At 41.8% G+C, this 15298-nt stretch overlaps 1 protein-coding gene across 1 annotated transcript in view; it reads right to left on the reverse strand.

The window, feature by feature from the left end:
* UBE3C (ubiquitin protein ligase E3C) overlaps positions 1–5388 on the reverse strand; it is a 66555-nt gene extending 61167 nt beyond the window's left edge. The window contains exon 1 of the mRNA XM_072328897.1: positions 4987–5388. Within this exon, the coding sequence (XP_072184998.1) occupies positions 4987–5052 (66 nt within the window). The 5' untranslated portion in view covers positions 5053–5388. The remainder of the gene's footprint in view (positions 1–4986) is intronic.
* Positions 5389–15298: the final 9910 nt, after the last annotated feature.

Below are 15298 nucleotides of genomic sequence, written 5' to 3' on the forward strand. Positions count from 1 at the left end.
CCCATAAATGGCTGAGCCTCAAAAACTCCAAGCAAATACGTAACAAAAAGGTGGAACGACAACTGCTTTCATGTCTTCATTTTGCCAATATGCATTCCTTTCCCAAAAAAAAACTGTGATTATACAACTCCCAGCCTTTAAATAACCTACGAGACTGCATAAAATACATTACACTGTATTCTTTTTGTTCTACATTTTAATACCTCACATTGCAAGTGTTTATAAACCTCCAGCTTTCATGGCTCAAAAACCAGGTTCAGAAAAGAAACAGGTATACTTTTATTTTTTTCTCCCAAATATTCCCAGTATTTGTCAAGTCCTTCAAAACTGAACATCACATGAGAGTCGTCTTGTTTGAGGCATCTGAACTCCACACTGGACAATATAAAAACTAACTTTATGAGGTGTAAATGTGAAACAGAGCAATTTTTTTAATGTAGCGTTTAAACACTAAGTACATTAAGAAGAAAACAACAATGGTAACAACTGAAATATTAATCATTGAGATTTCTTTGTAAAAATGGAGGCCATTTTCAGTTGAAAACGCTGTTCTATTCAGCACCAAAACAGCCTACACTAAATAATTGGCATGGCTTCTAGGAAATGTCCATAGACATAAGGACAAATAGGCACTTGATCTTTTAACTTCTGAGGACAACTTTAAAATCCTTTGTTTTCCATCTGCCAAACATAGGAACTTGAGTCTTTTCTCTTTCCTTAAAATAATGACATTTCAGACAAATTTAGCTTGAACTACATGAATATCAGTAATCACTCCTAAACTTAATCCTTAACTTAAGCCATTTACACAACTGAATTCCTTTCAGCACGCGTGGTGGACAAATTCTAAGTCAGCAAATGAAGGGAAGACTTTGTATTATCTATGGATGGATGATAAATGTGGATGCTGTGCAGATGTTCTCCCTTCAAAGTGCTTCCCAATTCCCAATACAATCACAGGCAAGACAAACTCCACACCCATTGGCTTTCTGAATGTTAAAAGATGCACACTATCTTGAATGTACCCAGTGCAGCTTAAATTCCATTTAAGCTTCAATTTTACCTTGGAAAAGTACTAGGCACCACCTTTACCATGGTAGCAGCAAGGCCACATACAGCAGAGCCACAAGGCGACTGGAGGCTGCAGAGGCCACATGACAAGGTTGCCCACAGTATGTGTGATTTGACAGAACACCGGCATTCTGAGTTAGACTGAATATTCCCCAACAAGAGCCAAAGAAATACACACCTGTGTAAGAGCAGAAATGTGTTCTGAGTGTGAGACAACAGCATGGAGCTGTCAGCAGCAGTGCTGTCACCACTCCCAGCTAACTACAACCTGTAGCTTCTTTTCAAGTGAGGAGGATGTTAAATGTCACCCGCAATGACCTCATATGCTCTGATTACCTAATTCCCCATGCACACTTCACCTGGAAGTTGGAGAGGAAATATACAGGAACGTGATGTCAGTAACAGAAATAAACAGAACTTTGTAAGCTACAGTTCTTCACTTATTACAAACAAGAGTATTAAAAGAAATGAAGGGGACTTTTTAAAGCTGTTTGTAAAGCTGTTTCATTTTGTATTGTAATTTAAAATTACTCTATTTTTAAAAGTCTTGGGATTTGTAAAAGCACTTCTCCATATGTTTTAGATTATACATTTGACTTTATAACATCTTAACCATTTTTTCCCCCTGTTAAAGACTTACAAGAAGTCATTAATAGAGCTCATCACCTATATGATGAATGTAGAGCTACAGAGTACACACCTCAGTACAGGCACAGAGGATTCCCCTGCATATTATGTACTGAAGGACTGGTGCCTCATATTTTTCTTATTGCTGGCAAAATGCATTAAGGAACAGCAGCTCTGACCTGACCAAACCAAGCTGAAAGGTTTCTTGGATTCCCACTGTGCCACCAGGACACCAACTTCACAACAGAACAAGTGAAACCTGCAAGCTGTCACCAGAAGGGATGGTGACACTACCAGAAGCATACCATGCCTCAGCCTAGTGATTGCTCAGCTGAAGGCTGGCTGACATCAGCTCTGCGTCCAACAGAACACTCACCCTGCAGCACCCCCAAAATAGGCAAGTTGTGCATGACTCCAGTGAGACCATTCACTGCTTGCAACACAAGGTGAGTTGGGAACCACTCACTGCAGGGCCATCAGCTCCAGTGCTCTGTACAGTCAGACTCAGGTTAATTCAATTTGAAGTATACCCCAAAGCAGCTCTTCAAGTGCCCCCCTTAATTCCTGCCTAGCACACCACAGCATTTTCCCATACCGATCCCCAATAACAGCATGCATTTTGGGGCCTACATAACTTAGGAAATACTTTAAAAAAAAAGTTGCACCAGTTATAATGAAAACTACATCTGAACAGCCTCGTGAAGCAGGGAATTGTGTTTTAATGGTGACAATAAAGACCCCTAACATTAGTCATAGTACAACAACTTATCACACTGTAAATAAAACAGCATCCATTCCCTCTATCAAATGCACAACCAGTGCAATAACCCAGGTGAATCAGCAGATTTGTGAAAGGAGGTGGACAGAATAGTCCAAATACTGACAACGTCATCTATATTTTACACCTATTATAAAATATAGGACTAAAACGTCACAATATTTTGAAAGCAGCAGTCATTTTGATTGAGTTAATTCTGCAATCCAAGACTTAGCAAACTTCTGGTAAAAAGCTAAGCTGGATTTCAGTGCTTTCCTACAGCATTCACAGCCCAGACCATCCCAATGAACTCAAGATGCACGCAGTGTCAACACAGACCTGAAGCTGATGGTAAAACTTAGTGGTGAGAAAGCACATTGGATTCAGAACTTTCTGTAGGGAAAGCTGCTCGTAATTAAAATAAAGATTTCATATTACATCTCATCGTCCTTTTTTTAAACCCACGTTTTTGTTTTTACACACTATACATCATCAAGAGGGTACTGCGTAGGTCTGAGAATCTGACAATTCATCTCCTCAAACTAAAACAACTATTAACTTTAATCTGCCTCAAGTCTTTATAGATTTATAATCACATTGGGACTGTAAGTTTTCTAACTGCCACAAGTCCCATTTTAGACACAGCAATACTTGTATCATTGTACATATGCTGGTAGGACTCAGGTGTCAGTAGGCCTGAGGAAGTCTTGGTACATCTCCACTACAGAAGTAAATGGCAATGTCAGGTGGGCTGCCAGCATATGTGACCCAAGACCAACAAGGTTACCGGTTGTGGCTGCAGTTATTATTAGCCAGACCTCTCCTTTACCAGCCAGGTTTGCTGATTGTTTATGTTGGCGTAGTTATATCCACATCAGAACAACACTGCTGGCAAGTGAAGTGCTGACTGACTGACTCCACACACTGCAGTGCCTGGCTCTGTGCTTGTGTTTTGCTAAATGCAGCTATACAGGTGCAACAAAATGTGGGAAAGTTCCCCAAATGAAACAGAAAACTATTCTCAGCACTAAGCAGCCAGCATACAACCCTACAGGTAAAAGGAAACATGATCACAAGTAGTGTAGGACGTGAGACAAGAGACACAAACCACACAGAAACATTTGCCACACCACACTCCACTGTAGTGTGTTTACATAGAAGTGGACATAAACTGCACTTTCAAGTCATTAGCATCGCACAGGTTCTGAAAACCAGCAGCTGTTCAGAATGGCCAGAGCTGCAACTGAGTGTTTTGCCTTGATGCAGCACAAGCATTCCACATAGCACAGTGATGTCCTGCAATCTGTACACTGCTCAGTGTAAAGCTGATTGACTCTGAAATATTATCCTTTATTGGACCGAGTGAAGTTTATACAACAGTTTCGGTTTCCATTTCCATCCTCGTATAATATTCGCTCTGGTAAATTCGTGCCTGCAGAAAGTTAGCACATATAACTAATATGTATAACAACAGGAAATTCTGTTGAATCTCCATGAAGAAATCAGTAGGTGTAACAAAGGATACATCAGCTGTTTATTTTCGGAAGAGGAAACATGCTCTATAAGTAATGCTATTAGTAAGTTGATGCTAAAAGCTGCCAAGCGCCCGAAGCTTATTGTCAAGGGCCAGGGCACGTTCTGCCAATTCCTACTTCAACTGGGCAACATTTATGGTATTCATGTAATGTAACTGTAGGTGGTCTAATGAACAGGACTTTCTTCAGATAAGATGATTCAGGTGAGAAGCTGCACTTAAATGCCATTCTGTTGAACATTCTGGTTACTAAAAGATGTGAGATGCCTAAAGAAAACTTTGTCATGGCTTTAATGTCACGCACTGAAGTACTTCTGTTACCTTCCAAACTTACTGCCAAACCCTACAAGTCGTAGAGAACTGAACTTGCTTATAGTGCACAATAACAAAACACAGTAAATAGCATCACATGCAACCATGATAACACAAGGAACCAGTATTGTACCAGTGCATTAGTGTCCCTGACACATCAGGCCTTTCCCACTCCTCGTGCCCAACCATTCAGCTCTTCTAATGGGACACGGCATTCAAACCAAAATAAACCACTCTGCTTCTTCTCCATCCATAAAAGCCAGCAGACACCGAACTGCTGCTCACTCTGCACACGACAGGCTGCATGTAAACCTGAGGGAGCAAAGCTCCAGCTGCAGCGACCTGACAACCTCCAGCCGTGCGGGTGAAGCCTTCCCCAGCAACATGCGCTGACCTGGGCCGTGTAAGGCCGCTGCCCCAGCTCTGGGCCGCCCCTGGGCACAGCTCCGGGCCCATGAGCCTGGGAGGGGGAGCGTGGCGTGGTGGGAAGGGAAATAAACAGGAGAACAGAGCCAGGGAGATAAACGCATCATCAGGAAGGGAGGATTTCGGCTCCGTGGTAGACCTTAGTCATAGCTGCTCCCATTTTTTTTAATTATTTTTTTTTTTTAAGGCCCAACGGTAAAAATAACAACAGAGAACGAGCGGACGTAAACACGGAGACAAGACAGGCGGCGTCTCTTACCTTCCTACTCGCTCCTCCAAGAGACACCTTGGGCCTTGTTTTGAAATCCCCTTCAAAGCTGAACATGTTTACCGCTTATCCCATCTAGAGCGGAGCCCGGCCCGGAGCGGACACCGCCACCAGCGCCGAGCGGAGGGATCTCCACGGCCCCGGGGAGCCGCGAGCCCCCGGCTGGCACCCCGCGGCCGGCTGAGCCCCGCGCCGCTCCCCCCCCGTCCCTCCCCCGCCCCGCGGCCTTCTCTCCCCCGGTCGCCCCCCTTCTGACCGGCTGCCGCGGCTGCGCGTAGTGGGAGGGAGAACGAGGAGGAGGGAGGGAGAGGAGGAGGGGGCTGGCGGGGCTGCTTCACTTGCACTGGGGGAGCAGCCGGCGCTGGAGAGAAGATGGCCGCCGCCTGCAGCTTCCCAGGCGCGCTCCCGACGACAGGAGCGTGCGCGCGCCGCCCGCAGCCGCCGGGGCCGCGCCGCCCCTCAACCCCACCGTGACCGCGCCTCCGTGTGACCGCGGCCTCGGGCGCTCCCGTGGCCTGTCTCGCCCGCGGCTGAAGTGTTCCCTAAGCTGGGATGGAGAAACGTGGAACTGCTGAACCAAAAGGCCACGGAGCTTGTTCGAAACACCAGTACTTTTAAATTCATCCGTCCTTCCTGTAGGATGAGCTTGTGGTTGCTGTTACCCCCATTGCAAAGTCCAGTCTGAAAACGGGATGCAACGCTTCGCAGGGTGTGAAAACTCACCAGAGAAACAAGTTCTGAGCGAGTGGGGCTGGGGCCTCAACAGGCCGGGGGGAGGGAACGCAGCTGTCACCTCGCAGCAGCACACCTTGGGGTGAAACTACACCCGAGGCTCTCTGCATTCCTCAGCCCGACCGCCATTTCTCGGTGTCCTTTCAGACACGGACGTGATAGGGATGAAAGCAATAACAAAAAGCATTTATTCACTCTGCGGCTATGAGGTGCTAAGTGAATCTATGTGCTCCACTCCCGCTTTCATTTCCTTTAGTGGAAATGTGAGTTCTCACGTCGCTGCATCCCCAAGTAATGGCAAGGATCCGTGAGGTAAGGCTGTGTGCTCTCAGGAGCGAACTTGTACCTAAAATCCAGGGCTGCATCAGTCTCCGAGCTAAGAAACAATCTGTTGATATTTCTTTGAATTCTGATGATTTCAAAGCATCTAGATTTTAAAATTTTAGTCTTTTAATGGCACAAGTGCTTGGCAAGACTGTATATGAGCTGTGCTTTTCCTGAGATAACAGTTTCGGTATGAGCAAGCCTGGCCTATAAATACTGTTTACTGGTGCAGATGAGGTTTAGAGCGTTGTGAAATACCATGTCAAGTGTTGATTCACAGTTGAAACACACTGTATTGCTGATGCAATGTCACACCACTGCTGGGCAGTTTGGCACCAAGAAAATGGAATACTCTACATAGGAAGTGTAGCAAGCTTTCTTCCAAGCCTGACAGCATTCTCTTCCAGTGGAGTTCTCACAGAATCATAGAATTGTTTGAGTTAGAAGTGACCCTTAAAAACCATGTGGTCCAACCCCCCTTCAATGAACATGGGCACCTACAGCTCCATCCGGTGCTCAGAGCCCTGTCCAGCCTGACATTGGGTGTCTCCAGGGATGGGGTGTCCACCACCTCTCCTGAGTCAGAAAACACTTCTTCAAGATGTCAGTGTGGGGACTGCTTTCATATTCTCAGGGAGCATCAAGAGCAAGGTTCCTCCATGAAGATGAGTGGGTGCAGGTTTGACCCAAGGACAGGCAATGCCCTCACCATGCCAGGATGTAATCTTACAGGATTCAAAATAGCAGGCAGAACCCAATCAGTGGTTACAGAATCCACTGACAACCCTAGACATGGTGAGAGGGAGAGTCCAGAATGCCCAACCACAAGGAGCCAGAAACAAGAGATGGGCCCAAGGTTCAACCAAGAAACAGTTGGAGACAGCTCTCCTGGGCTGTTCCTGATGCACGGAGTGAGTGGGACTTCCAGCTGAAGCTGATCAGGACAATTAAGTCCTCTAAGTGGATTCAGAGCATTGACAAACAAATACCTAAGATGGATGCCTGTGTTAACACCCACATGCCTCTCCTGCTGCAATGAAGTTAGCTTCATGTGCAGTTTCCCATCTTTCTCATCTCCTTTCTTATTGCACATTCCACGAGGCTTTTTTTCTTTCCTTCTTACAGTTTTATGACCTTTGATTGTTTCTTTTCCTCTTTGCATGTATATGCACACATTGCTTCCAGGTACAACTTGCCTGCAGAAGACCAGTTGTTCACCAGACGGCAAACTGTTAAAAATCTTCTGTTACTCAAAATTGTCTTAATTCCTCTGAGCCTTATTGATCTTTTCTACCTCTTATTTGAAAGCAGGTATATGGGCTATTCAGTTTGAATATGTGAGAATCACCGATGACAAGTATTCCATTTTCAAGAAAGTTCCCTTTTTTTCTTCAGTGTTGTAGGATTTATTACCCTCACCATGATCTAAGAATCACTTTAAGTACATACATACATACAAAATATCTCTAAATAATATATCTCTATATAATGATCTAAAGCACCTTCCATGCATCTGTATTTAGTGCAATGTAGATAAGTCAGCTGAGGAACTTCAGTATCTAAAGTATCTTTTGGTGTCTAAAATATCTTTCAGTAGTGAAAGGGAGAAAGAAGGGGGACTGGCTTTTAAGCAGTTGTGACTGGTCAAGAGGAAATAGTTTCAAAGTGAAATGGAAGATATAGACTGGATGCAACGAAAGAGCTTTTTACAGTTTGGGCAGTGATGCACTGGAACATGTTGCACAGAGAGGTGGTGGATGCCCCATCCTTGAAGACATTAATGGTGGAGCTGGATGAGGCGCTAAGCATCTGATCACGCTGTAGGTGTCCCTGTTCATTGTAGAAGGGTAGGAGCATGGCCGTAGCTGCAGCAGGACAAGAAGTCCCACTCCACTTACTTTGTTTCTCATTACACATTCCTATCCTCTGTCTCATGAACAAACTCAGGATGAACTAAACAAGCAGAAAAAACCTCTTTCCTCCCTCTTATTAATTTTTTTAATAGTTTTGCTATTACAACCCTGAACTGGTCAACATGAGACAAGCTAAGGTCCACTAGGAGGTGGTGATGAATGAAGCAGACTGAACTGCATGGCAGTTTTCTAAGCTTGCACCTCTGAGCTTACTGCACTGAAAAGATAGGATTGTACCACGTACTACCATTCCTGCTGTGGCTGAAGCCACTGCTCCTTAAGAAGTGAACACAGAGGAGCATTTTCATAGCACCCATATGCCAAATGTCCCTGGAGCGTAGATGTACACTGGACAGAAATCTGTGGTTACATCATTAACATCTAAATCATAACATGTATGTCCAGTGACCCAATCTCAGCATATTTCACAGATCCTCTGGGATGTCATCGAGTTTTGCCTATCTATTGCTTTTTTGCTTGAAGATGGGGGTCAGAGAATGAAACACTGATAGACATTATGCCTAAACTGAAGTCAGATTAAGTTCTAGCCCTGGTATGGAGTAGGGGTAAATTTTCAGAAGCTATGCAAGTAACTTCTTTTTAATGCATGGCATAGAAGCAGCAACACACATACAACAGTCGTGTTTGTTGAAAAGAAGGGCAAAGTGCAATTCAGTTCACATCAGAAAGAACTTTTTCTGAAGATTAGATCACAGGCTGAAGAGAATCACGGGCCTGAGAATAAAAAGTACAGGAAAAATTGTGTGGTTTATATCTGACTGTTGTAAGATCATAGCCCTGTATACTCTCATCTTCTTTTTCTCTTTTCTCTATGCATGACTTGGAGCAAAGATATCTCCTAAACATAGTTTGTTGACTCCTTGGTACTGAGCAGCAGAAAACCAGGAATGATCATTTAATGGTGAGCAGTGTTGAAAAGGAAAAAAGGAATTATTTCCCAGTGATTATGAAGGCCTTCAGTCTATGTTGTGCTGGGTGCTAAGGAGAGCACCACTGAGGTGACTTAGGAACTTCTTAAATTACAGTGCTACTGGTAACTTACTGTGAATAGAGGCACGTTCCGTCTTTTTGAGGAAGACATTTTCTCATTTTTATAAATTTTTCACATACTAAAAAAGAAGCACTAAAAACCAAATATTGTGCATGTGGTTTTTACCCTTTGAATGAGCCCCATTCTTCACCTACAAGAGTTTTTTACTGTCAAACTAGTACCCAAACCACTTAACTTCCAATGCACTGTCAGTCCAGCTCCATTCTGTACCATTATTCCTGTTGGAATAATCCTTATTTAAGGTAAGCAATCAAGAGCGTATTTGGCAATTGCTCAGTATCACAGGATACGATGGCCAAACTGTCACCATCTTACCATTACTTTCCATTCCCTCTGCAATTATAATAAAGTGTCCTAAACTTTTATGCTGACTTGCTGAACTCAGATGAAAATCTATGCGTGCTATATTTCTTTCCAAGATGCAGAAACATTCTTTGCAAGAGTGCATAATAAATGAAGAGTAAATAAGTTAGAAATACTTTAATTTACAGGAGATGAGGCTTGAGAATATTCCAAATGCTATGATAGGCCAATATCTGATTTCTAGAAATACTTTAATAAGGTTTGCTACTTATAAGGATTGATAGTGGGGCATAATTTATTTATTTTTTTAATTTATTTACTCTGGGTAAAACACTGAAAATTAAATCTCTTCTATCAGAGGAGATACTGGCAAGAATGTAAGGTAAAAAGCACTTCACTTAAGCACTTCCTTTAGTTAAACTCAGTGCCAACAGACACTGCCAAGGAATGAAGACATTTTATTTAAAATTACACTGGCAAGAGACCATCAAATTATCCTTAACATTTTCATTAAATTGAGATACAGATATAGTTAGAGTAGTAAATCTTTTCAGTACAAGGAGTTTATTCCTGAGCCAAGGCCAGATTCAGCAGTAATTGCAGGAACTATTAAGACCTAAAGCCTCATCTACATTACCAAAACAACTGTTCAAGGCTTTAGCCCAGTTTTGAAAAATGGACCAGATCCATCCTGTACTACAAAACTAATCAGATCAGTGAACTACAACGACGCATTTGGAGTCCGGTCTGAGGTGATCGTTTCATGTTTCGTTGCCTTGACTTGAGCAGATTTGGGGGTTTCTATTAGAAGTCTGTGAATACCCCTAGGTTGCTTGCAGTTCGTGCTCCCAAGGCTCTAAAACAATCAGACCATTGGTACCTTTCACAATACTGGCACCTTAATCCTCTGTAGGAATGTCTAGATAAAGATACTGAGGAACCTCATATCCATAGGTTCCAATATCTTGGAAAAAAAAAAAAACCACCCAAACCTGTTATTACCCTGTGGTTTCAGCTCTGTTACAAGATATACATAGCAAAATTCCCCTTCAGAGATTCCTACATTTGATTCACAGCCTTTGATTGAACAAGATCATTTATTTTAGGCATCCAGTTCGAAGTAGTGTGGGGATTAGGGCTTATTATACTTTTATAGCTGTAATTGAGAGCCGTTTTATGTTACTTGGCAAGTGTTAGTTATCCATAAATCCTAGTTTGTTTTCTGGATTTAAAAATTGTAAACACACTTAATTCCAATACTAGTGCTGCAAAGATATTCAGCTAAATAATAAAGTAAAGATTAGGATGCTCTCTCCCTAGTCTGCCTAAAAACTCGAGTATTAATTTATTTTAATAGGAATGGAGTGTCCATAATCCTTACATGTTTTGAAAGCCCAATTACAAAGAATAACTGCCAAAAAGTGAGCACAAATGTAACTTCATACTTACCTTTGTTATCTTTGGCTCACCTTTAATACACCTAGAGGCTTTCCCTATATATAAGCACTGTAAAAATTACCACTGTAAGCAAATTCCAACATGCTGATTTTATGCTAACAGAAACATGTACGCATATCTAACTGTTGTCAAAATACGTTCCACTTCATTTCCTATTTAAATTGTTTGGAGTATTTTCACTCTCCCTTGGTGCCCATGCAAACAAGAGCCTTATCTAAGTGAAATCATTCATGTGAATAGAAGAAAACCAGACCAATTTATTTCTTTAGTTTAAGTCACGTGAACTTCCTTCTAATCCAATGAAAAGCACACACATACATGCAAATATGGATATAGATCTATATGGAAGTGTTTTCATAGTATCGCCATAGTATTGTGCAAGTTGGAAGGGACCTTAGAGATCATCAAGTCCAACTCCCGGGTTCTTGCGAAGTCTCACAGACAAAGAATTTGAAGAAGAAGAATTCTGAAGAAGAAGATCCCAGTACATACCAGCCTATCGTTAAGTGTTACCGAACACTCAGATGGGCTGTTTGGCCTACTGGCTCTCATAACAGTGAAAATAAATAATTAAAATATAAGCCAATATCATGCCCAATCAGAAGATAATTATGAGATGAAAGTGATCTTCAAAACCTACTAGAAGTATAGAAACTGGAAGCAGTTGGTAAGGTCATCTTCTGAATAAACAGAATAAAAAATTATATAAAGGGCATAAATTATAATCCTTGGAAAACAAGGGAAAAAGAAGAGAAACCAGTTAAGATAACTAAGTGGAAACAATAAACTTCCAATATCTTAAATGACTGTGAACTGTAGAATTGCCGCTTGCAACACCGGAGGCCCGGGTTCGAATCCCCCCTGTGGCACAAGTGGTAGAAGTGCTGCTCTGCTACACAGAAGGCTCGAATCCCGGGAGTTGGACTCGATGATCTCTAAGGTCCCTTCCAACTCGCACGATACTATGATACTATGATATGAATTTACTGCAACTGCGCCATGCAGATCTAGAAGATTCTTCTGGCTTACCTTTGAACATAATTCAAGTTATTCAGATTAATTTTCTTCTCTGATTGTATTTGCTTCGTGCTAAATGAAGTGTGTATGTTCCTTTATAAACTTCGATTTTGCATAGCTGAGATCCATTAGCTTAGCTCTGCAGCTGATAAAAATCAGCATGGTTACACACGGCTCAATAGAGATGAAGACAATTTATGCTGCCTCAGAATAAGTTTCCTGGCTTTTACTCCTGCCTACACTAGTATTTCATTATGAGTGAGATCAGTGTCATCTAATTTTAGCTGTCTAAATATTAGGTTTCTAGACTAACCTCTTCACGTAGGCCTCATAATAGAGAGAAGCACTTCCTTCTTCTGACTCCTTATACTGGGTTCAGCTGATCACTTGCTGGTTGTGAGTGTTTATTGACCACCCGTTTGTGAGAGAGGGTAAGTGCAGACCATTGTATGTGGTTGAAGTTAGCCAGCGTGAGTTTACACTCCTCATTACTAAAGACAAGCCACACAACACTCATCCATAAAGGAGCCATAATGCTTAGGTACTTCTAAACAGACTTTGAGACCTAGATGGCAAATTGTTTAGCATTACTGTTAGCATCACGGATGCTGAGAAAAGAGGCAAAGACTGTCAAGTGATTCGCATTCTATTTTGGACTCCTCACAGTAAAAAAGGCATTGTAATACTTGAGCAAATGTGTCAGAGAACCAACAAGATGATGAGAGGCTGGACCATATGATACAAAGAGGGGCTGCAAGGGTTTGTTTAGAAAGGAAAGACCTTATTGCTCCTTGTAGATAATAGCAGGGCATGGAGAAGCTGGAGCCAGATTCCTCTTGGAGTATTGCACAGCAAGAGGCAATGAAGTGGTGAAGAGGGAAATTCTGACTAGCTGTTACGAAGGAAATTTTCATGGTAGAGATGGTCAAATACTGCAACAGGACACAGATACTTTGTGAACCCTCCATTCTTGGTGATATCCAGGCCTTCACTACTCAAGGTGCTGAGCAGCCTGTTGCCCTTGTTTTGAGCAGAGGTTTTGGACTAAGTCAGTGTGTCCCTTCCAATCTCCCAAGCTGTTTTCCAGTTCTTTGATTCAGTTCCTAGCTAGATAACTGCAGGGTGACTGTTCACATCTGAGCTAGTTGTCCTCAGTTCCCACTGACATCAATGGTGTGACTCATCCAGTATTGACTTTAAGATGAGGTGTACCAGTCCATGCTCAGCATTATTGCTCAATTGCTGACGTCTTTTTTTATGACAAAAGGAGCCTCTTCTAAGCCATAACAACTTAGTCTATCAGTCTTTTGCTCCTTACCTCACTTTGCCATTTCTAAAGCAGAGAGACTTCCACCTCAGTATTTCTTTTGGAAGACCAGATACAGGAATATTTGAGTATCATGCACAGACTGTGATGTTGGCTGCTATATATGGAAAGAGAAAAAAGAAATAAAGTTTCCATTTGATGACAGCACTGTGGCTGCCTCTTTGCTTAAGCAATGCCAACAATTTTTTTTATTTTTTTTAATTTTTTTTAAACAGCCTTTTATCTTCAAATATATTTCAGAGCCAGTTCAGAGTGAGAAGAGCTTCTTAACACATGAACTTTCAGGTGGCTGGGTTGAAGAAAATATGAAGCTTTCCTTTAAACAATTAGAGCCCATTTTACTGATCAATTTTTGTCAGGCTCCTAGAAACATTTGTCATGATCAGATACAAATTGTCTCCACCGGCATGGACTCCTGACCTTTTATCAGTCCGGTTTTGGGCACTCTGATACATCTCTGCTCAAATTAAATAAATCACAAACCTTAATTAACACAGACTGGTATGACTGCAAAAGCGATGAATTAGTTTGTACGCTGTCTGAGAGATCACAAACTTACAGTAGTTACAATTAATGGATTTAATTTTAAATGCTGGGGCTCCCGCATGAAAGTGCCTGAGAAGTCCATCCTGGCATTCTTATAGCTCTTTAATTATAATTGATGTACCTGGGAACGATGTCAGCAGTGTACATTTTAATACAGGTGATAGTCTCCCTTAAGAGCCCATAGTCCTTGCTTGAAACAGTCAGTGATACGCAACAAGGTTTTGATGAAATCCAAATTTATTAGGGTTATTAAAAGTCATTAATTATTTGGCACTGTAAAGATGGAATCTGGAACTATTTTTTTTAATGGACAGCTTTATATATTTAAGTTTGAGAAGTTAGGTTTATTTTTAGTTAAAATACTTCTGTCACTTTTGCCCCTCTGCTGTCACTCCTATTTCTAACAGATTTATCTCATTTTTTCCCTCCTTAGGCTGAATTCTTATTTTTCAGGTAGATACTCCCAGCTATTTTCCATGTTTCTTTCTTCCAGAATCAAGAGAGGTCTTTATTACTCCACTATCACTGCTCTTGGGTGAAGCAGCTCCCATGGGGTTCAACCGGCAACGAACAGTCAACTCTGAAAAATAAAGTCATACAGCATCAGCAAAACAATGGATAAACACATCTTCTGTTAAATGATACCGAGCCCACTGGCAGTGTTTGAGGTGTCAAATTTGATATGAACGTAAATGACCTGAGAATTAAATATTTTCCATGGCTAGTCATTTACTTCTCTCCATCTCAGTCACAAGAACAATGCCAGCAACTCCTGCCTCTGTAGAAGAACACAGAGCATAAAAAGTGGCAGCAATGGGGAAGGGGGTGGACGGTGCCAAAAGCAGACAGTGTTGCTCCAACCCTTCTGTCCCATAAGGAGCATGGCAAGGTCAGGTTTGCTGGGAGCTGCAACCTCTCACCTTCCCAGTGTGGTCTCCTGCACCTTTCCAGAGCTGGCTGGACCACGCTCCCAGCTCTTCATCCCAAGGGCAGTCAAATCCCTGACAGACACTGCACTCATCCTCTAGGATGGTTATAGAAGACATACTTGCACCCTAGCTGATTCTCATAACCACACCCAAACCTTACGGTAACTAATGCTTCTCTTAATGCCTCAACTTCTGAAGTTATTAGGCTGCAGAGAAACTTCAGCAGTCAGTTAAAGAAGAAAATTAATTTTCTAGTTACAGAAGCTGGAAGTGGGACATAGATGAGTTCTGAAGGCTCATAAAAAACAAGAGGCAATTTAAAAGGATCCCATATGGATTTTGTCATTTACTTCACGAAAGGTTTGTCATTGACTTTAATGCAGTCAGAATTTTCTTGATTCCTTTAAAAAAAAAATTCTTACAGATGCACCGTAATCATTGAGGCTCAGTTTATCATTTTTAAATACTTATGGGCTGCCCATGAAAAACTGTATGGGACTGTGTAGCTCACTCTTATGACTTTGGTAAATCTTAGGTATTACACATCTCTGGAACAATAACCTGCTATTTAGAAATTAAACGATGAAAACTGAATAATAGAAATAACACACAAAGTGTATTCTGTGTTAATTATATCCTAACTTTCATCAGTTCCATTTTCTATGGTTATCAATTAGTCCCA

The sequence above is a fragment of the Excalfactoria chinensis genome, chromosome 2, assembly GCF_039878825.1.
Source record: "Excalfactoria chinensis isolate bCotChi1 chromosome 2, bCotChi1.hap2, whole genome shotgun sequence".
Lineage (NCBI taxonomy): Eukaryota > Metazoa > Chordata > Aves > Galliformes > Phasianidae > Excalfactoria > Excalfactoria chinensis.